General features: G+C 35.3%; 1 protein-coding gene across 1 annotated transcript; it reads right to left on the bottom strand.

Annotated features, from left to right (window-relative positions):
- Positions 1–2,545: 2,545 nt before the first annotated feature.
- LOC127106690 (uncharacterized) lies at positions 2,546–11,386 on the bottom strand. The gene is made up of 15 exons (XM_051044003.1): positions 10,954–11,386; positions 10,051–10,120; positions 5,706–5,990; positions 5,314–5,619; positions 5,106–5,222; positions 4,665–4,970; positions 4,313–4,570; positions 4,152–4,223; positions 3,824–4,071; positions 3,544–3,732; positions 3,343–3,453; positions 3,177–3,258; positions 2,993–3,088; positions 2,794–2,893; positions 2,546–2,700 (listed from the first exon to the last, which is right to left on the bottom strand). Exons 3-14 carry the CDS (start codon positions 5,988–5,990, stop codon positions 2,795–2,797), a joined length of 2,169 nt encoding a protein of 722 aa, XP_050899960.1. The 5' UTR covers positions 10,051–10,120; positions 10,954–11,386; the 3' UTR covers positions 2,546–2,700; position 2,794.
- Positions 11,387–25,047: the final 13,661 nt, after the last annotated feature.

The following is a 25,047-nucleotide window of genomic DNA, read 5'->3' as shown; positions in this document are numbered from 1 at the left end:
AAACAAAAGGAAAGAAAACAGAGCATGCACTTCCAAAAGTTTTCAAGATACAAGGTATAAGAGTAATTCTAAGTCTAAGCTTCAAGAATATGGTGTTAGTAAGCAACTTTTTGTGACATTCAAAGCAGATAATAAAACAGATTACCAAAAAGTACATCAACAGCAGTAAGATCCTCACAGGATATAATTCACTCAACTCTCAAGTGTTTAGATTAATTGTTTACACTCAAAGCATAATATGAAAATCAGTACTACCATAAGCTTGAAAGGACTCTAACATCCACAGTTAAAATACATGCACACAAAGATCAAAAGGACTTTTATTTGGTTGTAACGTGGCCAAGATAAGGGTGAGATAAATCCTAAAGGGTAGTAGGCTAAAATTCAAAGAGATAAAAGAGACTTGAAAGAAACTGCGGGACTTGAATTTACAAAATATTTCATTCACTTGAACAACTCTATAACAATTGTTTTCTCTTCTCCTTCCTATTTTTATTTTTTTTGAAAGGAGTATGTATTGACATGTATTGGAATATTACAAACATAATTCCTTTTTTTTTCTTCCTTTTATCCTTCTATTTTTTCATTCCTTTTTTTTTCTTTTCTATTTTCTTTTTCTATTTTTTTTCTTTTTCTGCCAACTTCCGAAACATTACAAACATAGTTATTCAACCCCACACAACTCCAAACAAGACTCTTTCAACCATTTGAATAGGGTGATAACATTATTTTTCACTTCTCGGCTTGTAATGAGTTTTAAACAAAAAAAAAGGATAATAGGCTCAAGGGGGTTCCATACAATGGATGATATTATTTCAGGGTTGGCTTTTTGGCTAACTGGCTAAAAAATAAAAAATAAAACTGCCTCTATCATATCAGTGTGCACAAGTAAACAAAAGCATCGACAAGAGTCAATTCAAGTTCTAGAGACTAACAAACATGAGTGAATCACACAAGAAAGAAAGAGATGGATTTTTGTATGTTATCCATATAAGGCTCAAAGCTCACCAGGGTTAATGATCTACTGCTAAAGATATACAATTTAGAGTTTAGTCATACCTATCATACTAAAAATGCACATCAAATTTTTCACATTACACCACAAGACTTTAGTCAAGAGAACTAAGAAAAATACTCATAATTATAACTCAAAAATCAAGGGAAAAAACATGCAATTTTTTTTATTTTAAATTTGAACCAAAAACAAAGAAAAACTGAAAACAAAACAAAGAAAATAAAACAAATAAATGGTTCCCTCCCCCCACACTTAAAATATGCATTGTCCTCAATGAAAGGACACAACTATTAAATAAGAGTGAGAGAAAAGGAAAGGAGTGCTCCCTGGTCAAGTTGCATGGTAGGTGGGCTTTTCCAAGGAAAGCTCTTCTAAGAGTGCATATTCAGGCACCGCACTTTCATGGAATATCTTCAGGCGCTACCCATTGACCTTAAAGATTTTATCAGTACCTAGACTTTTTATTTCTACTGCACCATGAGAGAAAATATTAGTAAAGACAAAAGGGCCAATCCACTTGGATCGAAGTTTCCCAGCCATAAGCTTAAGGCGGGAGTTAAATAGTAAATTTTGTTGGCCCACAGAGAATTCCTTCCTAGAAATCATCTTATCATGGAAGTGCTTAGTTTTCTCTTTATAAATCCTAGAGCTCTCATAAGCCTTTAGCCTAAGTTCTTCAAGTTGTTGTAATTGGAGTTTTCTTTCAATACCTGCTTGTTGCATCTCCAAATTATAACTTTTTACCGCCCAATGAGCACGGTTTTCTATCTCCACTATGCCAAACAAGGGATTAGACAGCGCTTTTTTTGACATTAGACAGCGCTTAAAAGCGCTGGCTATACTGGCGCTGGTATAGGTCTTAGACAGCGCTTAATTTACTAAAAAAGCGCTGGCATAGGGGGGGTTTAGACAGCGCTTTTTCAGTAAAAGCGCTGTCTAAAACCCCCCTATGCCAGCGCTTTTTTAGTTAATTTCATGTTGAAATTAACTAAAAAAGCGCTGGCATAGGGGGGGTTTAGACAGCGCTTTTACTGAAAAAGCGCTGTCTAAACCCCCCCTATGCCAGCGCTTTTATTAAAAAAGCGCTGGCATAGGTGGTTAATTCAACAAAATATAGTGTAAAAAAGCGCTGGCATAGGGTGGGCTATACCAGCGCTTTTACAGAAAAAGCGCTGGTATAGCCCACCCTATGCCAGCGCTTTTTTACACTATATTTTGTTGAATTAACCACCTATGCCAGCGCTTTTTTGATAAAAGCGTTGTCTAAGGTCAAAATTAAAATGCCTTTACCAGCGCTTTTTGCCTAAAAGCGCTGTCTAAGACTCCAAATTTTGGAGGATCTTTTTATACGTTTTCACCACATTATTTAGCACCTGTAAATTGCAAATTTCAGCAGATTTTCATAAATTGGAGCTTGAATCCAATCTATATGCACCTTATAGTTCAACACATTGTAGTTCTATCTTCTGAATATGCACATATACTTGAAAATCTATATGCATTATAAACACATTATAGTTCAACACAATATACTTCTAATTTCAGCAGTTTTTTGAGTATTTATATATATACTTGAAAATGTTTGCCTTTACAAAAAATCTACACATTTCTAATAACCTCCAAAAATGCTAATCAAAATGTATTTCAACACATTCTAGTTCTATCTTCTAAATATGCTATATAACCTGAAACAACACCAAATAAAGATTGTAGTAAGCAAATGGAATTCACTCAAAGTTATTCAGATCACATTCAAAATTAAAGTAAGAGTTCAATACCTCACAAAACCTGTAGCTCGATAATGAATTGACACAATTCCTCTTTAATTTCATCCAACTGATCTTTTGAGTAATAAGCACATCTATATTCATCAAAGTACTACATAATAATATAACATAGTATGATTTAGTTAAATCTATTTAATTATGAGAAATATGTGTTAAATATGAAAATAACTCATAAGTTAGAAATCCATACATCAGATGGAATATCTGTTCGATCCATAAGAAGAGTTTCTTTCATAAACCTCAACGTGTAATATCCACAATCTATATTATTACGCTGTCGAGGACACTACACATGGAAAAACAATATGGATAAATATCCTAAGTTTTATCATGTGTCATCACTAATATAATCAAAATTGTGATAATTAATATACCTCCACTCTATTCCATGTAATGTTATTGGCTTTTCTCTTTGGTACTTGAATTTTTCTTTGTGCTCGAACAGTTTGTATAATGCTATAATGAAATATAAACGAATATTTAGAACAATTCACATAAATAAATAAGTATACACACGAATATTGGGTTATTTGCACTTACGTGTCAACTATCGTCTTCATAGCAGGGTATGTTGTCCAATCATTGTGTAAAGAATCCAAATAATACACAATTTCTTTAAAAGGATTTATCGCGACCAACAACCAATGTCCACTGTAATAAAACAAATGTTAGATGGAAACTTTCTACACGACGTCAAAATATGAAAAATTATAACAGATGAATTTAGATTGAAGAACTAACCCGTCGCCGGTATTAAACGGTAAAAAGAACAACTTTTCTCTATCTGTGTCGGCCATAAAGCGCTCGACTACATACGTCCTGACTTCATCTGGTTTTCTTATCATTTCGGTTAAGTTCGTTTTCATGGGATTTAAGAATGAGAATCTTTGCTCCAACCCACGCGGACCCATCAATTTGTCATATAAATACCTTATATAAAAACATCATTAACATTTAGACTATTCATATGAAACGAGTAAATAACTTGTTCAAGAATTTAAACAAAGTAGATCGGATATACCTCATGTATGTGTTGATAACACCAACGCTTAATTGCGTATGATACAAAATTTGATCAAAATCCTCTTTACCCAATGGCTCGGCATACTCAAAACCAAAAATAGCTCCATCCATAGGTATTAAACGAACACATCCATCCGAAATATCTGTCGTTTCTAAACATGTATGGAGGCACGCTCTATACTTGGAAGGATTTTTCTTTTTAGCCCCGGTCCTCTTGGAAATTTCAGTCTTCTTAGCAACAGGAATCTAAATATCATATAATTAGTAAGGTGAAGTGTAAGATGACGAATTAACAGGAATCTAAATAGCATATAATTGTGATGTACCTCTTTTTGCGATGCAACTGACTCGATTTCCCGCGCAATCCCCTTATCTTTTGCTTTGGATTTTGTGGGAGTCTAATTAACATTAACATGTAAAAAATGTGTACGTAAAATGCGCGTAAAAAATTTGAATACCTAAAGGTTCATAATGGTTTTAAGCATACCTCATATCCTACGATAATGAGGTCTGTCGGCCATGCAACAAATGAACCTATGGCATCTCCCAATAAAGTTGCATCCGAAACATCGTCAGGATGTGGTAATAACGCATCCTTCTCCAAAGCAATATCAACCGAGACTTTCAAAGATCCAGTAGGGAGCGGTTTAGTGTGAAGTAATTCACCCAAATTGTTATGAACTTTCCCCTTGCCAACCATCCGATAAGTCGGTCTCGCTAAGTAGAGGTGACAAGGTGAAATGCCCTAAAACCAATAATAAATATGACATTTTTAATGTGTATATATGACAATTAAATAAATTAAGCTAATTTAATTTCATAATAAGATATATAATTACCTCTGGAATAGTCGGTTGAAAATTACAATTGATACTATCTTTGTCACTAGTATCTTTAAAACCCGCTGCTCGATCTCTTTCTCTTTCCTTTCTTAATTCAAGAACTTCAGCTTTTAATGCTTCCAAAGTTTGCTGCAGTTCTTTATTGCTAGGAGTCTTTTGTTTTTTAATATTCAAGGATTTTTGAGTGATCCCAAATCCCTTGCCCCTCACCCGACCAGAATACTCGGGAACATCTAATGCTCGACTCAGTATGCTCCTGCAATCAGTGTCTTCATATGGAACTATAGATTGAGATAGAGTCTCCTGAAAATCATATGAACATACACACAATAGTAATGTTATTGTCTTAAGTAAGTGTCAAAGTCAAAGTGTTCGAAATTGGACGATTCAAAAGTGTCAAAGTCAAAGTGTTATTGTCTTAAATAATGTTATACTTACACATTTCTCAAATATTTGTTGAACGTCTTCTTTAATCTTTCCATCCTTACCGACACGGGCTTCCTTCCACAAAACATGTGCCGGAAGAGATGTTTCAGAACTATTCTCCTTTGTTAACTACACATTAAGCATAATATGATCAAATATAACTCATGACAAAATATGATCAAATATAACAAGTATATCAATGCAATTTATAGATACTTACTATAGACTGCTCTAAGCGTCCATATCCAACACGCCCTTTTCTATAGGGATACGCCGGACTTGATGCTCTTTGCCGGTTTGTTTCACTTACACTCTTAAATTCTTGGGTTTTTCGTTTGGATTTAAACGTTTCCCATTCTTTAGGTGAAATCAAACTTGCATATTTAGATGGAAGCTCTGCATCAACAAAAGTACCTTCCGTATCCCTAAGAAAGGTGGTTGATAAAAAGGTTCTAAACCCTCTTAGTAACTTTCCGGCCAATTTGAGACAATGATCTCTTCTGTTTTCTTCGATGTCGAAACACCTCTACGAAAAACATACACACATTGCGTTAGTACAATTAATTTAAAGACATAATCGTCATTAAAAACAAATAACATCACATATGGTACCTTTATCTCACTCCATATTTTGTCTTTAGCTTCGTTCAATTGTTTATTTCTCCAATTATCACAAGTAATTGGAACTTCATTCCTTACCAATGCACCAATAAAACTTGTCAATGTTGAATCGTTAGGCTCAATTAGTTGTCCACCTTCGTTCCAATGCACTTTTATTAAAACGCCTCGATCTCTATCTCGAATAACTTTCTTCATAACCGTTATTCCACGTTTAATTTCCCTTTCCGCACCACCAACGGTCTCATCACCATGTGGGTGATCCTCGTTACTAGCCATCTGTAATAAAGAAAAACATAAACACAATATTAAGCAAATATGAATACAAATCAAGTAAGTGTCAAAGTCAAAGTGTATTGAATTGGACGAAAATTACATGGTAGCCTACAAACGGGCCAAAGGACTCAAAAATGAACTCGATTCGTCCAAATTCCGAGTGGAAGCATGTTTTTTGTAACAGTACAACAACAGTAAAATCAGGGAAAAAGTTGTCCGAATCGAAAAACAAAGTATACCATTGGCTCCGGAATCGTGGAGAAAGTCTATTTTCATTAATCACATGCATTAAAACTCATCACGATTCAAAAATATAAAGAAATCATGCATTATCAGATATAACTTATAATCAAAGCAATTGAAAACAAAAATATAATGAAATCATGCATTATCAGATATAACTTATAATCAAAGCAATTGAAAACAAAAGAATAAAGAAACCATGGATAATTTACCTAAGTCACTAACATCTCTTTCTTTTCTTTGTTGGAATATTAATCACTTGTTTCTTAGCAATGCGTACGGATGAATTGATCCAAATTCCCTCATTATGATCGTTTCTTATATATGACTCATCCGGTATAAGATCATCAACTTCATCATTTCTATTCAACTCATTCCGTCTAATGCATGACACATTCTCAACATCAATATCACATTGATCGACACCGCTATCATTAGTGACTTTGTTAGAGAAAAGCACTATAGACCATTTTGTACTCTTCGGGTCATTCACATAGAACACTTGTTTAGCTTGAGATGCTAGAATAAAAGGTTCATCTTTGTACCCCACCCTAGTAAGATCAACTTGCAAAAATCCAGACTTATCCATTCGTATGCCACTACTATTCACCCACTTGCAACCAAAGATGGGAATCTGAAACTTCTCGTAATCAAACACCCAAATGTGCTCAATAACTCCAAAATATGACAAATTTGCATATTTGGGGTTTAAGTCCTTCATACTTGATATATGCATTGCTTCAGCTAGCACGGTGACACCACTATTTTGCATAGTACTCTTATCATCTTGTTCTTTGGTATAAAATGTGTATCCATTAATTGAATATGCGCTATGAGAAAACACATGCAAACTTGGACCATATGCCAAACATCTCAACCTTTCTGTTACCGAAGAAGGATCTGAAGAGCGCTTCAAATAAATATGATCCTTCAACCATTGTATGAAACTTTGATTGTGCTCTATAACTATCCAATTTTCATTTCTGTTCGGATTTAACCTTCGGAGTACATCCTTGTGCATTTCAACATATGGCTCAACCTCATTATTATTGTGCAGAACATACAAATGAACTTGATCCCGTTCATCCCTTGATATTGTCACAATTTTATTCCCAATTAATTTTTTACCTTCCATTTTGTCGAAAATCTGAGCTCTGGGGAGTCCAATCGATTGAACGTTAGACAAATATTCAGTACAAAACTCAACAGCTTCTTCAACAATGTATCGTTCAACAATACAACCCTCTGGTCGACTTCGGGATTTCACGTACCCTTTTAATATTTTCATATACCGTTCAGCAGGGTACATCCATCTCATATAAGCTGGTCCACACAACTGTGTCTCTTTCACAAGATGAACAACTAAATGAACCATTATGTCAAAAAAAGACGGAGGAAAATACATTTCAAGCTCACACAAGGTAATTACAATCTCTTTTTGTAGTGTTGGTAAGATCTCGGGATCGATCACCTTACTACAAATTGACCTAAAGAAAAAACACAATTTAGTTATGGCACTTCTTACTTTTTCTGGCAAAATAGAACGTATACCTATCGGTAGAAAATGTTCCATTATAACATGGCAATCATGTGTCTTCAAATTCTTCAACTTGAGGTCTTTCATAGAAACAAGTCTTCTGATATCAGATGAGTAACCTTCTGGAACCTTAACTTCACTCAGAGACTTACACAAATTTTTTTTCTCCTTTCTAGATAAAGTAAAAGCGGCAGGTGGTAGATATGTTCGTCTTCCTTTCTTCACGGGTGCTAATTCAGTTCTCATTCCCATTTTTAACATGTCCTGCCTTGCTTTAAGGCCATCCTTAGACTTGCCTTTTATATTGAGTAATGTACCGATAACACTTTCAAATACGTTTTTTTCAATATGCATAACATCGAGAAATTACTCACGTACAAAGACTTCCAATATGGCAATTCAAAAAATATCGACCTTTTCTTCCACCCACCTTTCACAATCTTATGTGCAAAAGGCTTGCCAAACTCAGTACGCACATCTTTCACCTTTTCAAAAACTTGTTCACCTGACAATGCGGGTGGAGCTCTACGATGTTCGGTGTCTCCATTGAATGCTTTTCTCCACCCACGGTAGTGATGTTTAGAATGTAAGAATCTACGATGACCGAGAAACACATTCTTCTGGCAAAGTTCCAATCGAATCGTATCGGTTCCGTCTTCACAAACAGGACACGCACGTTGACCTTTAATGCTATACCCAGATAGATTCCCGTATGCTGGAAAATCATTAATTGTGCCAAACAACATCGCCCTCAAATTGAAACTTTCTTTCCTATATCCATCATAAACCTCCACACCGTTCTCCCACAAAATCTTTAAATCTTCGATCAGAGGTGTCAAGTATACGTCTATGTCATTCCCTGGTTGTTTAGGCCCAGAGATTAACATAGATAACATCATGTACTTACGCTTCATACATAGCCACGGAGGTAGGTTATAAATCATAAGAATCACAGGCCATGTGGTATGTGAGATACTTTGAAGACCATGTGGGTTCATTCCATCAGTAGATAATGCCAATCGAAGGTTTCTTGCTTCTGATCCAAACTCAGGATAATCATTATCAATCTTCGACCACTGTGGTGAATCAGCCGGATGCCGATACTTTCCATCAATAATTCTTTCATCTGCATGCCAAGTAAGATGTCTTGCATCGGTTTCACTACGAAACATGCGCCTAAATCTCGGAATTATCGGAAAATACCATAAGACTTTTGCGGGAGATAATCTTTTCTTATATCGAGACAAACCGCATTTAGGGCACTCAGTTAACATTGCATATTCGTTACGAAACAAAATGCAATCGTTAGGACAAGCATGTATCTTATCATAGCTCATGCCAATAGAGCACAACATTTTTTTTGCTTCATAGGTTCGATTAGGAAGAACATTATCATCCGGTAGCATTTCTCTCATAAGGGCCAACAACTCTGTGAAACTTTTATCCGATCATCCATTGCCCGCCTTTAAGTTGTACAACTTTAATACCGCAGAAAGTCTTGAGAATTTAGTGCAACCTTTGTACAACGGTTTCTCTGCATCGCTTACCATCCTCTCAAACATTTCAGGACAATCATGAAGATCTTCATCCAGTGCTTCTACAATCTCTTCAACTCGATCACAATCGTATGTTTCCGTGTCTTTGTCGTATGAAGCATAGGTCGTATTACTTTTCTCCCTCTGTTCAACATTCTCGTTAATTTTCTCACCATGAAATATCCAACACGTATAACTTCGATCAATTCCACGCATCAGTAAATGCGATTTCAATCCATCTGCGTCAACCCGACCCATATAACAACAACCCAAGCAAGGACATTTCATTCGACTGGGGTCTTTGACATGTTCAACAGCAAACTTAACGAATTCCAATACCCCATTCTCGTACTCTTTCGACAATCGATCGGCAGACATCCATTTTTTATCCATGGTTTTCCTAAATTATTCACGCAACTATTTCAAAACAACATAAAAGAAGAATTTCCTAAGATAAACACTTTCGCGTCACAAAAAGAAGATTATTACAAACTAATAAATATATATATATATATATATCTATTCTTCTACTAACTATGAAGTGAAGTAACTATAACTATGTTGTAGTTATGCTATTAAAATCATGACAATTTGGATATTTATTATGATTGAATGTCAAATGATTGGAAATAATTTAGAGGACTAACACCCTATATGAATAAACAACTTATTTCCGCGTTTATCATATAATTGCTTATATTATAAGTCATTTCTATGAAAAAAAGAAGAAGAGGCAATAAGTTACTACCTTTTAATTGTGGATGTCAACAAAGCTTGTTAGCAATAGTCCTCAATTGAGTCCTAAGGAAATGAACACCCTATAAAATAAACAACAGCTTATTAGACATTAAACAGATCAAGCAATGTATCAATCAGTCAGTAAAGTAATCAACTAAAGTACAAGCAATTCAAGTAGGGTAATATGTCAATCCAAAACTAGTTCAGCATTGTCAAAAACCAATTTAATACCAATCCAACTTAGCAAAATATTTTCCAAACCAGTCCAACACATTCAAGCAAATAACAAGTGTAGTTCAAATGTGCAATATAGTTCAGCAGTCCAACATAATTCAAGTTTAATCAGTTCAGTTTCATGGCATCAGAAAAAAAACAATTCAACAAGGTAAAATCACAAGCCAAGTCAATGCAGTTCCATTCAATTAACTTTGACTCACATCATTCCCATTCTAACAAGCTAGCCTTTCTTTAACTGTCTAACAGCTGACCTGCATTTTCTAAACTTGCATTTCAGTTTTTCATTCTAACACTAACCACACTAATTAACTATTTCATTAACACTAACACCATCTCCCTTTAACAGTTCTATCTAATCCTATCCAACTTACACGCCAATGCTAACAATCACATTTAACACTTGCTACAATTCATCATCAGTATAATAGAAAGCTAATGGAAGCAAACACAAACCATCTCCCTTTGACATGGTGATTAATATCAAAAATATATACATTTGTTAACATACCACAAAAGAATCAACTGCCCTAACACACAAAAGAATCAACTGCCCTAACACAAGAGAATCAACTGCCCTAACACATGAACCACAAAAGAATCAACCCAGAAGCAAACCTTTATCACTAATAAACTGCCCTAAATAAAGAAAGATGAAACGAACAGAAAATGCACTTACAAAAATGTAAACGGTGATGAACGAAGTGAGTGATGAACGCAGGAATCAAGAATGGAGGTTTTGGGAGAAGCAGTGATGATGAACGCAACGAGTATGAACGCAGTGAGAAGAAGGTTGTGGGAGCGAGGGAAACAAAATGGGTCTTAACGTACTGAATGAATTCATATATTATAATTTACTAAAAAAAAAATTTGGTAAATAAGGCCTTAGACAGCGCTTTTATGAAAAGCGCTGGCTAAGCTCACAAATTAAAATGGCCTTAGACAGCGCTTTGAAGGAAAGCGCTGGCACAGGAGGGGTCAATAGCAGCGCTTCTAAAAGCGCTGTATAAGGTAGGCCTTATACAGCGCTTTTTTTAAAAATTTAAAAGGCCTTAGACAGCGCTTTTGGGAGAAGCGCTGTATAAGGTGACCTTGTCAAAAGCGCTGTATAAGGTAGGCCTTATACAGCGCTTTTGTTGTGATTAATTTAAATAATTTTAAGGCCTTATACAGCGCTTCTCCCAAAAGCGCTGTCTAAGGTGACCTTCTAAAAAGCGCTGTATAAGGTAGGCCTTAGACAGCGCTTTTGTTGTGATTAATTTAAATAATTTTAAGGTCTTAGACAGCGCTTTTGGGAGAAGCGCTGTATAAGGTGGACCTTCTCAAAAGCGCTGTCTAAGGTAGGCCATTTAGCAGCGCTTTTAAAAAGCGCTGTCTAAGACCATCCATTTAGCAGCGCTTTAAGCCATCTACGTATTCAGTTTCCTTATTTTTTTTTTTTTTTAACGTGTAGCAGCGCTTTTGGAGAAAAGCGCTGTCTAAGGGGCGCTGCCAAAAAGGTGGCATGCCTTACCAAAAATAAGTCGATAGAGGGACATCCCTATTGGTGTATTAAAAGCGGTTCTTTGAGCCCAAAGTGCATCTTCTAGATGACGGCTCCAGTCCTTCCTGTTTGGTTGCACCATTTTCTCTAAGACCTATTTGATCTCCCTGTTTGAGATCTCAGCTTGCCCATTAGTTTGTGGGTGATATGCGGTAGACACTCTGTGCACAACTCCATACTTCCTGAGGAAATCTTCCATGATGCAGTTACAGAAATGAGTGCCTTGGTCACTTATGATAGCTCGGGGGATTCCAAACCTGCAAAAAATACTGGACCTGACAAAATCTGCAACAACTCTAGAATCGTTAGTCCTAGTGGGGATAGCTTCCACCCACTTTGAAACATAATCAACAGCAAGCAAAATGTATAGAAAACCAAATGATATAGGAAAGGGACCCATGAAGTCGATTCCCCATACATCAAATACCTCACAGAAAAGCATAGGTTGCTGAGGCATTTCACTCTTACGAATGAGGGTTGTACCTGTTATTTGGCACTCTTTACAAGTTCTATAGGTCTCATAGGCATATTTAGAAATAGTGGGCCAATAGAAACCTGAGTCTAAGACTTTTCTTGCAGTCCTTTGAGGACCAAAGTGCCCCCCTACTTGAGAAGCATGAGAAAGATATAAAATAGATTCAATCTCATAGTCGAGGACATATCTCCTAATCACCTGATCACTACCAAACTTCCAAAGATATGGATCATCCCAAACATAATATTTGGCGTTACTCTTGAGTTTGTGAATTTGTGTCCTAAATGCACCTGCAGGAAAAACACCAGCAACAAGATAATTAACAAAATCAGCAAACCAAGGAGTAACCCCATGCAAAAGTAAAAGTTGCTCATTAGGAAAGTCATCCTGAATGGGAAAAGGATCTTCATCCCTCTCTATCCTACTCAAATGATCAACCACCAAATTCTCAGCTCCACTTTTATCTTTAATCTCCATATTAAACTCTTGGAGCAACAATATTCATCGAATCAATCTCGGTTTTGCTTCTGACTTCTTTAACAAGTATTTCAAAGCTGCATGGTCAGTAAAAACAACAACCTTGGAACCTAGCAAATATGATCTGAATTTATCAAGAGAAAAAACAATAGCTAGAAGTTCCTTTTCAATGGTGGTGTAATTAGACTGTGTAGAATCTAAAGTCCTAGAAGCACAATAAATAACATGGGCAGCCTTGTCAACTCTTTGTGCAAGGACTGCCCCAACCGCATAGTTAGAAGCATCACACATAATCTCGAAATAGAGGCTCCAGTCAGGGGGTTGGATGATAGGGGCGGAGTTCAATGCTTCCTTCAAGAAGTCGAATGCTTTTTTGCAATTGTCATCGAAGATGAAAGTGACATCATTCTTCAACAAGTTTGACAGCCGAAGAGCTATCTTGCTGAAATCCTTTATGAAGCACCTGTAAAAACCTGCATGACCAAGAAAATAACGAATCTCGCGAATGCAAGATGGGTAAGGAAGTGTAGAAATAACATCAACCTTAGCAGGGTCTACTGAAATTCCTTTTTTAGAAATTATGTGACCCAGGACAATTCCATGTTCGACCATAAAATGGCATTTTTCATAATTTAAAACAAGGTCAATTTCGATGCATCTCTATAAAACCAAATTTAAACTATTCAAACATGCATCAAATGAAGAACCATAAACAGTGAAATCATCCATAAACACTTCCATGCAATTTTCAATAAAATCAACAAAAATGCTAATCATGCATCTCTGAAATGTGCCAGGAGCATTACAAAGTCCAAAAGGTATCCTCCTGTAAACAAATGTATCGAATGGACACGTAAAAGTGGTCTTTTCTTGATCTTCTGGTGCATTATGAATCTGAAAGTAACCTGAAAAATCATCAAGAAAGCAATAGTGTGATTTACCAGCTAGTCGTTCAAGCATTTGATCAATGAACAGCAAAGGTAAGTGATCCTTTCTAGTAGCCTGATTCAATCTCCTGTAATCAATACAAACTCTCCAACTATTCTGAACTCTAGCGGGAACAAGTTCATTTTCTTCATTTTTGACCATTGTAAGTCCAGATTTCTTAGGTACAACCTGCACTGGGCTTACCCATTTACTGTCAGAGATAGGATAAATGATACTTATTTGCAAGAGTTTGGTTACCTCTTTCTTCACAACATCGAGAATCAAAGGATTAAGCCTCCTTCAGGGCTGCCTCACTTTTTTACAACCACTTTTACGTTGAGGGACTAATGCCTGGTATGCCAGCCAATGTCCACCCAATCGCCTACACATTGAGGGACTAATGCCTGGTATGCCAGCCAATGTCCACCCAATCGCCTTTTTATGCTTCCTCAAAACCTACAAAAGCTTATTTTCTTGATCGAAATCAAGGTTAGAAGAAATTATAACCGGAAGTTTTTCATTACTATCTAAATAAGCATATTTTAGATTTTCAGGGAGTTGTTTCAGCTCTAGGGAAGGTGCTTGCTCAATGGATGGGGTGTTTGGGACAGCCGGGATGTCGAGAGCTTCAACTGCATAAACAACTTCATGGACAACTTCACTTGTAGGAGAAATGTTACCCTGCAAGGAAGCATCAATCTCAGCACATACAACACAAAGGTTAGTGTCAGTACAATCATCACATGAATAAACATCATCAAACCCAGATAGAGATGGAAAATCAAGTGAAAACAATTCAGAAAAAGTGTCATCAGCCAACTCAGAGATCAATTCAATATGAAAACAGAATGCTCCTCCAAGGGATGTTTCATGGCATCGAAAATGTTAAATTTTGCGACAATGTCACCAAATTCCATGGACATGGTTCCATCGTCGACATCAATTTTTGTTTTCTCCGTTTTCATGAACGGCCTGCCTAAAATGATGGGCGATCTCCTTGAATTTGTTTCTCCATACATGTCAAGAATATAGAAATCTGCAGGAAAAATCAAGTCATTAAATTGAACAAGCACATCTTCCATTACTCCAATAGGGCGAGCATTGCTTCTATTCGCTAGTTGAATGATTAAACCTATATGTTGCAAAGGACCGAGATCAAGGTTATTATAAACAGAAGTAGGCATAACATTAATGCCTGCTCCCAAGTCAAGCATGCAATTTTCGAATTTACTATCCCCAATGGTACATGGAATAGCAAAAGTTCATGGATCCTTTCACTTTTGGGGTATGGCCTGATTGAAGGATGAAACAATAGCTTTTTCAGGTGAATGTTTAGGCTGGATAAGGGCTGAAATGTTTCGTCCCAAGTTTACTCTCTCATTTCCCTTCAACCTTCTCTTACTTGTGCACAAGTCTTTTAGAAATTTTGCATACTTTGGAACCTGTTTAATAACATCAAGGAGCAGAATATTTACCACCACTTTTCTGAATACATCTAAAATCTCTCTCTCCTTGTCTCCATCATCAGTCCTTTTATTTTTCAGTATTCTATGTGGGAAGGGAACTGGTGGTACATAGTCCTTCTCTTTTTATTTTTCAGTTTCTATCACAACAGAGGGTTCAATTTCTATCACAACGGAGGAAGGTTCAGGTGTTACCTCAAGAATTTTTTTATTTTTTTCTGGGGATGGTTTTGTTACCTTCCCGGATCTCAACGAAATTGCACTCACATTGGCATTAGGACCTTTTGGATTTACAACTGTTTGGACAGGAAGTTGGTTTGATCCTTGGGCTTGCTGCATGGCATTCATCGAAGTGGCAAGCTGTCCAATCCGTGTCTGCAAAGTTTGAATACTGGAATCTATTCGTTGCTGAAATTGGAGATTGCTCACAGCCATTTGTTTGACAAGATCCTCTAATGAAGGTCCGGAAGGTGCAGAGGTGGAGACTTGGGGAGTGGTATGTCGCAGGGGTATGACTAATTGTTGTTGGGTGGGCTGCTGGTTTCCATATCGAAGGTTTGGATGGTTCCTCCAATTAGGGTGATATTTGTTGGTGGACAAGTCAGGAATGTTGTACCCTTTCTGATTGTTGCTTTGGTTGAAAAAGTTAGCTGCATATGCTTGAGACAACTGAGTGACCGACTCATCTTGAAGAATAGGACATGTGTCAGTTGGATGTTCAGTAGAAGTACAAGTACCACATAACTTTGTTGTTTGAGGTTTACTCATTGTCATTTGTTTCACTAAAGAAGTAAGCTCTTCAATTCTGGTTTCTAAAGCCTGAATGTCATTCATACCCTTTGTTTGGACCATAGAATTATTTCTGGTTGTGAACTGTTAGGAATTGAATGACATGTTCTCAACCAGGGCTTTGGCAGCAACTAGAGTTTTATCGACAAGTGCTCCACCACTAGCGGTATCAAGAATGTTTCTATCCATTGGTAACAATTCCTCATAGAAATACTGAATAAGCAGTTGTTTGGTAATTTGATGTTGAGGGCAGCTGGATACTAATTGTTTGAATCTCTCCAATACTCAGCCAATGACTCATTTCCCTGTCTAATACCACATATATCTTTTCGGATTGATGCAGCCCTGGAGGCAGGAAAGTATCTCTCTAGGAAGACTCTCTTCAAATCATTCCAAGTCGTGACAGAATTCGGCTCAAGATAATATAACTAATCCTTGGCGGCACCCTGTAGTGAAAACGGGAAGGCTCTCAGCTTGATGTGATCTTCGGTGATTCCTTAAAGTCTCAATGGTCTAGAGCAAACAACCTGAAATTCCTTAAGATGCTTATGCGGATCCTCACCTGCAAGACCACTAAACCTTGGAAAAAAGTGTATTAAACCAGATTTCAACTCAAAAGGAACAGTAACATCAACATATTTAATACATAAACCATTATAATTCATATCAGGAGCAACAAACTGCCTTAGTGTTCTTTGTTCAGCCATGTTATTAAAATCTAGTTCAGAATCAGAATCAAATAAGTTATGCAAATAGTCAGAATCCGAATTGCTAACGGGTGGTTTGCTCTACGACGTGCGTGCAAGGCTCTCTCTATCTCAGGATCAAAATAAAAAAAATCAGAACAACCATACCTAGTAGCCAGAACTAACGCAACAACAAATGTGAAAATGCCAACAATGTCCCTATTAGGCAGAAAAAAAATGATCAAAATAAATTCAGAAAAATACAAAAACACAAAATTTAATCTAATTAGACGAAATAAGAATTTTGGAAATTTTTTGGAATTTTTTCGAGACTATGAAAACAGTAAAAAATTCATAAAAAATAGAAAAAAGATGAATTTGGGAAAACACAATTTTTATGCTCCTAGTAGACAAATCAGAATTTGAATCAAACACAATTTTTCAGAAAACCGGGTTTTCGGACCAAGTCGGACGAACGGACGGGAATTGGCCAAACTAGCAAACCGGAGGGCCAAAACACCACAAATCGACACCTATGACTCAACTAACGATTAAAAACAACAAGAATCCCTGACAACGGCGCCAATCTGATCCGCTGTCGCGTACGGGTCAAAACGAGTAATTAAAAAACTGTAGTTTAGCGGAAGCGATAACTCGAGTATCGTATCGCAAGGATTCTTGTATTATTCTTAACCTAATGAAATCGATTTAAGGGGGTTTATGTTTTAGTGGTCAATTTAGAAAACAAAGCAAAAAAATGATTAAAATAAGCGATTATAAAATAAGTCAATCTACTGTTTTCGGTTTCCGGCTAATCACTGGTTTTTACCTACCAATTCCCTACGCGGCTTCGATCTCTATTCGATTCAAATTCGATTGACAAGTGCAATAGATGTATGATAGATATATATTCCTATATTCCGAATTAAGCAAACGGATAAATACAATCGTGAATTAAGCAAACACGATTTGCAAACGCAATTTAACGACAAAGCGACGATTAATAGTTAGGAAGGCAATCATACGAATTTAATCAAAACCATTCCACAAAATACAGATTAAGCAAATGCAATTTCATAGAATAGAATTGAAAGAGAACGAAATTAAATTGATAGAATAAAAACCTCAAAGCCTTGGAAATTCGGTTACAACATATTGACTCTAGGAGATTAGTTCCTCTTCATGATCGCACAAAAGCAAAAAGTTATTGTGAATAATGTGTAATTGCTACAGTACCGCGACTGCCCTTTTAAACAGAATAAGGGTTTCACTATTAATTCAAATTGGGCCGGAAAAACCTAAATTAGGCCCAACAAATGGCCCAAAAGAAAATATTTTCTAAAGTATGAAACTTCAACGAATTATTTGAGACGTCTGCACTCCGAATCAGCTTCTGGCTTCAACATAAAAGTTGTATATCTTTCTCTTAGCTTTCCAACACATGTCAGAACTTGCAAAGCGGTATCTTGTAGCTCAACTTATGATCCGAACAGTGGACAAGTATCAAATAACCGCTAAAACTGAAAATAGCAAACGAAAATAGATTAAAGGAAAACATGAACTTAAATCTAAAAACATAATAAAATAGTAAAATAAGCAAAATAAACTAGACAAATGCCCAAGTACAATTATAGAAGAATGTGCATCAAAATGCACTGATCAATTATATTATTTTTATGAGTATTTGTGATGAATTCGATGAAATTCCAAGTTAAAAATGAGCTACATATGAAGAAGTATGAAGAAACAATGCAAAGCCGAGAAATCGGGAAGAAATTATCAAGAAATGAGCATTTTTCAGCATAATTTACATCTTGACGTTTGTCCAGTAAATTGAGCATTGCTCGCAGAATTTGTAGTTCAAAATCCTCAGTATAATCCAATAGGTTCAAACCCGACTGGTGATCGTGTGGATATTTATTTATAGAATTTAGTCATTGGCGAGAGAGGGCCTAACAGTGTTTATTTGGTGTTGGATCTTTGGTCAGAAACTACAGACTAGGGAATAAAATATTATTTGAAAGAGTTGTTGATGGGGAAGGAAAGTCACATCCACAACAATTGATATCCCAAATGATGAAAACAATACGACAATTGGCGCTAACTGAGGCGAGACGCGAGGCGACAGAACGTGAGGCGACGATAAATGCCCAAATGGAGGAAATGAAGAAGAGACAAATTAAGATGAAGAAAATAATGCGACAATTATTCTCACAACGAAGGAATCAAACAAATAATTTAATTGGGTGATGTGGATGATGATGATGATGACGTGGACGAAGTTATGGATGATGATGAGGATGCTGATGTTGATTGATTTTTTTATTGTTATTTTACTTTAAAATAATAATTTTTGTAAAATATTTGTAATTATTTTGAATTTAACCATTTTTAATTGAAATTTATATTTTGAATTATTATTTGAAAATATTTGTATTTTTAATTATTATTGAAATTAATATTTTTAATTATAAATAAATTTATAAAAAAATTATTATTAATTTCGTATTTTAATTATTTATTAATTTTTTTTAATAAAAATTAATCTGTGACCTAGAAAACTCGACGCAAATTAATAATAACTTTTAAATTTAGTGGCATATAAAACAAGACGCAAAACTGATATTTGTGTCATAAAATTCACGTGGCAAACCTGTCAACCTGAATTGCAGCAGAATATTGTGACGCGAAAATCACGTTGCAAAAGTTTGTGAAGTGAAAATTACGACGCAACGTTGTGACGTAAAAATCATGTGGCAAAAGAGTTGCCACAACTGCTCCTGCCTTATGAATAACTAAGACGCTAATGTAGCTTTGTGACGTGATTTTCATCTTTGTGGCGTGAAAATCACGTCGCAAATAACTATTTGTTTGTAGTGTGAACGTCGTCTGAATAAACATGGAAGAAAGGATAATGGAAACGTAACTATTGAGTAAGAAGATTTTGAATCATCTCATGTTCTTTTGGTTTCAAGCAGCGATTTTAGGAAGGAGTGGATTATGGATTCAGGGAGTACATGGAACATAACCAATTCTTGTTCTTCTTTTTCCTTCTTCTCCCTCTTTCGAAAAACTGCATAGGGGTTCATGTGTTTATTCAAAAAAACTCAATTTTTTTTATAGTTTTGTTCATTTCTGATGCGACGATTGTTACAACAAATACAAAATTCTTGAAGTCTACTTAATAATTATGACAAGTCTGATAAGTTTTCAGTAGTAAATTTATTGAAGAAACTAAATATAAGATCAATGAGTGGTAGCCTATCAAGTGTGTTTCAAACATTGGCAATTACTTGGGTCTTCCGGTCTAATTTGGAAAATCCAAAAGAAGGGATTTTACGTACATTTTGGAGAGAATTAGAGGTAAACTTAATGGGAGGAAAATAACTTATTTTATGCAGAAATGACTATCCTAAATAAAGTCGTTGTCCATATTATTCCTAACTATATTATGAGTGTTTTTAAATTTTCAAAAAAACCTATGTAATATCATGAATAGATTAACCCACGATTATTGGTGGAGAACTAAAAATGATGAAAGGAATATATGATGGACTAGTTGGAACAAGTTTTGTTTTAATAATAACAGATAAGTGTTTTGTTTTTAGATTTTATAAGGAGAACGTGATCTCCGCTCTCATGAATGCTTTTATTATACATTTCCAATGTTTATATTTTTTATTTTGATTTATATTATTGAGAATATATTATGTGTGAGTAGCGATTAAGAAAAGCAAACAGAGTAAACTACTGTTACTAATGCCAGCTGTATACTTTCTTCAAAATCAATTTTGAAACTAACCTTATTTTTTGCTTGCTTCGATGTTTTGATTAGTTTACAAAAACAGTTTAGCTTATTGATCAGCATAAGCACTTTTTCTGAGTGTTTTATGATACGTAAGAAATAGCTTATGACATGTCTATCAATTGTTTTAACTTATGAAAACTGCTTTGTAGTTTATATAAAAATAATAAGTGGTTATATAATGTGTATATACAAATTAGTTCATTCTTTGCTTATGCTTAGAATATAATTAAGGTTTACTTGTTTTTGTGGAACTTTGGTTTAGGTGTTGATGCAGCACGAGAGGTAATAAAGTTGGTGACAAAGTTATTGCGGAACTCACACATCAAGTACTCATCTCCTTCTTTCACTATGTTACTCATCTCCTTCTTAATTCATGCTAGAACCATAATTATGAATTGGCGAAATAACTGTATTATGGGGTTGAGCATATATGGAAGTATTATTTTGAAGTCCTGCCATGGCAGTAGATGGCATTCCATATGGGTATTCTCTCAAAGGCCTAAAATTCTCAAATCCCGGTGGCCTAGGGGTTGAACTTGCAGAAATGTCTTATACGCTTGACATAATATGCATTGTTGTCGAATTATTTAAGACCATGGATCCAGATGTTGGTATGGCTTGTGTACTAGGGATCTCAGTGGGTGCATCAATCGAACTTGTTCCGATTGTGCCTGTTCCCTGGGGAGGAAATTGTTCCCCTTGACTGGTTGTATTAACCATCTTTTTTGTGTTTTTTCTTTTGGTTATAGGTTGTGAATTGTTGGCTATCTTACCACTTCTAAGGTTCATGCAACACTATGATTTTTTAACTCAAAAGAATAACAACAATTTTGTATTGTAAAAGTAAAGCAAACTATTATAATTAACAGTTCTTTTGACACCGTCCCACTGGGCGTGCCAATTTGTTTACCAGTAATGTCTGACAAACAACCGCTAGTCCTCCAATATTATTAATCTTGGTAACTTACAGGATCGACTAGATTGATCCTAGGACATGTGTCTCAAGAACTAGTGTTATGGTGATTTGATTCATGATTAAGTTTGTTTCTGGTTTATGAATGGTAATTAGGGTTCTTTATCTAGCGTTAATGGTACAAAGTAAAGAGTGTTTTGATAATAACTCTAAACAAAATCTAAAGGCTTATGACTTTAAAGATAAAGGACAAATGGCAGTGATTCTGTAAAAAAGGGCTTTTTTAAGATAACAAAGGTAATTGGAAAAAGTAAAGATGAATAACTTGAAGTAAAAGGTTTTCAGTTTGAAAAAGTGCTGGAAATAAAGGTTTGGCGAAATGTAAATGCAAAGGTAAAAGTAATGACGAAAAACTTTGAAGATAAAGGCAATTCGACAGAAAGCTTAAATAGACATAAAGACAGTAAATGGATTAATTTAAGTAACTTGCATTAAAAAGAGAACATGAAATATAATCATGGTGTTCTTCATACATACATTTTCAGCAAAGACTCGTTTCTCTCGCTCTGGTACTTTGAGTATTTTTAGTGAATTTTGTATATCAGTTTGAACACACCAAATCTAAAAACTAAGACTCCTATTTATAACAATTCGACCCTAACGGTCTCTACACAGATGATTGCCACGTTCAATGTTTTCAAACGCTGTGTGTCTCAGATGCTTCCACGCGTTCGCCTGACGAAACTACTTTGTTTGAGTTTCAAATCCTTCCCGCTCGAAGCTTCGAATCTGCCAAACGCCTATGTCGAAGAGAACTTGTGGAGATCCTAAAATCTTATAAGTCTTAGGCTTCGACAAAAAGGTCCTTTCTCCCAAGCAAAGGATTTAATAAATAGTTCGACAAAGCCATTTTTATATTATTCTTCAAAACATAATATTTTCAAAGAATTTCAACCTAATGGTCGAAATCTCCAGCTAACATTATGCCTGCAAGGTTGCAAGAATGTGTAATTACATCAGATGATGTGGTAAATGAAAAATGTGAGCTGGTACATTATGCTTTCTATGCAGATGTCGAACCTGTCAATGCAGCTGAGGCATTGAAAGATTCAAAGTGGATGAAAGCAATGGACAAAGAATTGAAGTCAATCGAAGTCAACAACACTTGTTACTTGTTGAATTGCCCCAAGACAAGAAGGTGATCGGCGTGAAGTGGGTATACAAGGTAAAGTTGAATCCCATAGGAGAAGTAACTCGACACAAGGCGAGGCTTGTGGCGAAAGGATTTCTTCAGAAAAAAGGAATCGATTTCGACGAAGTTTTTGCACCTGTTGTTAGGATCGAAACAATCAGGTTGGTTGTTGGTCTAACAAACATGAACAACTGGTAGATGTGTCAGATGGATGTGAAATGTGCATTCCTTAATGACCCCTTAGAAGAAGAAGTTTATGTTGCACAACCAGCTGGGTTTGTGAAACATGGCGAAGAAAGAAAGGTGTACAGGCTACATAAAGCCTTGTATGGACTTAAACAAGCTCCAAGAGCTTGGAACAAGAAGATAGATGGCTTTCTAAGGGAGAAGGAATTTGTGAAGTGCAAATTTGAACATGGAGTATATGTAAGAAGAAGCAATAGTGAATTGCTTATACTATGCCTCTATGTCGATGACCTGTTGATAACAGGTAGTTGCAAGAAGGAGATCGAAGACTTCAAAGGTGATCTCAATAAGGAATTCAAAATGTCAGATCTGGGTGACATTTCATATTTTCTTGGCATCGAATTCTACAAGAGTGGTAGAGGTTTGATGATGCATCAAAGAAGGGAGTGCAGGTCGAAGTGTTCAGAAGACTAAGAGCTATGATGAATGTAGATAGCTTAGACACAATGAATTAGGTGGTGTGTTGAATTGTAATTCCTTGTGTCAAAGCAGGTTGCTCGACAGAGTAAGGAAGTGTCAAACCACCTAGTGTGTTAAGTTGTGTTAGTGTGTCGAAGTGTCGAAGCATGTTGCTTCACACAGAATTTCGACTTAGGCCTATTTTAGTAGTGTTAGTTATTTTGGGCTTTTATAGTTTTGGGTTTTGCCTTGAGGTCCAAGTTAACCTAAATCTATAAATAGAGGGAGTAACCCTTATTTTTGTAATGAGGTGAATAGAGCATTCATAACATTGTATTCACAGTATTTTGCAGTTGCAAAGTGAATAAGAAGTTTTCCACAGTTTGTAGGCAGAGAGAAACTCTGCAGAATTATATTTCTCTTCTCCTTCATCGTTATTTACATTATTTCTTTTTCCATTGTTCTTTCTTTTCATTGCTATTGTGGGTAATAACAATCTTGTTCATCAAGATTGATTGAAATTCTCCATAGATTTTGGGGGATTTCCAACATTTCCGTCCCAATATCTTATACCAACGACGATTTTCAGGGGTTGGACAAAATTTCAAGACTATACCAATGGCTAATTACACTATTTAATAACTTTATCCACCACATATTTCCGTTGGTATATGTCTCTTTTTGTTAACAAATATTTCTTTCCTATAATTAATATTTTTAAATTTTTAACAATACTTTCTATATGGACCACACAAAATTTAAAGCAACATCACAAAAAATTCCAATTATATTATCAAAATAACAAGTCTTACAAACATATAAAAATAACAAAATAATATCAATTATATAATAACAACTATCAAATTTAGAGAATTATACTAATAAAAAAAATATAGTTGTGATTAGAAAATAAGATACATTCTAAGTTAAAAACAATTTGTGTGATATAACTTTCATCTTCGAGCATCTCATACTAACTTTTAATTTTCAAGTACAAGAAAGAATAAATAAAAAAATAGATGAATCATTCATAATTCAACATAGATAATCTCACTCCTAAATATATTAACAACTTTAGTGAAAATTAGTCAATAACAAGAAAAAGGGATTATGCAGAAACACTGTAAATTTATTTTATACTCTCACTCAATAACGATCATACATCTCGTCCAATCAAACTGAAAATTTTAAAATAATTATATGACATGACAAAATGATATATTCCTATTGAATGACAATGTAAAAAAAAATTATACTATCGATGCATCACCATTAAACCCTAATAACAATCACTTAAAAATACTTTGTAGCAATTATATTACCATTTCCTATGTGTGGGTTAGGGTATCTCCATTCTACTTCTAAAACCCAGACTCGCCCATGTTAACCCAATCTAAATTGTGATTTGGGTCCGTAAAATCGATGGCATGTTTGAACCCGCTCAAATCTTTTTTTTTGGGTTTGCATGGATTGGGCTCGACCACAAGTTGGTGTCCAGGACTAATCACAGCTACTAGAGCTAACATTTAAGGATGAATACAAAATAAAAAAAAAGTAAAAAGAAAAAGAATAAGTGACTAAACAAAGTGAAAAAAACTAACCTAGAACATAAACTTTTCTAGAATATGTGAGAATAATGAAATGTTTCTTCTTTAAATGTTTTCCATAAATGTTTCTATAAGTTTGATACATCTAGGAATAATTAATGCATATTGATTCTTGAGATTCCAGATGAATTCAATCCCAAGCAAACACACTAAAAGTTTTGCAGACTTTTTCCTACAGATATTTTTGACTTTTATTACAAACAATGATCATCACAAAAAATCAATAGTTATAACTTCTTACCGTTGCA

Source organism: Lathyrus oleraceus, chromosome 7 (assembly GCF_024323335.1).
Source record: "Lathyrus oleraceus cultivar Zhongwan6 chromosome 7, CAAS_Psat_ZW6_1.0, whole genome shotgun sequence".
NCBI classification, from domain to species: Eukaryota; Viridiplantae; Streptophyta; class Magnoliopsida; order Fabales; family Fabaceae; genus Lathyrus; species Lathyrus oleraceus.
Note: the sequence above shows the minus strand (reverse complement) of the source record. Positions and strands in the feature narration are given on the sequence as shown.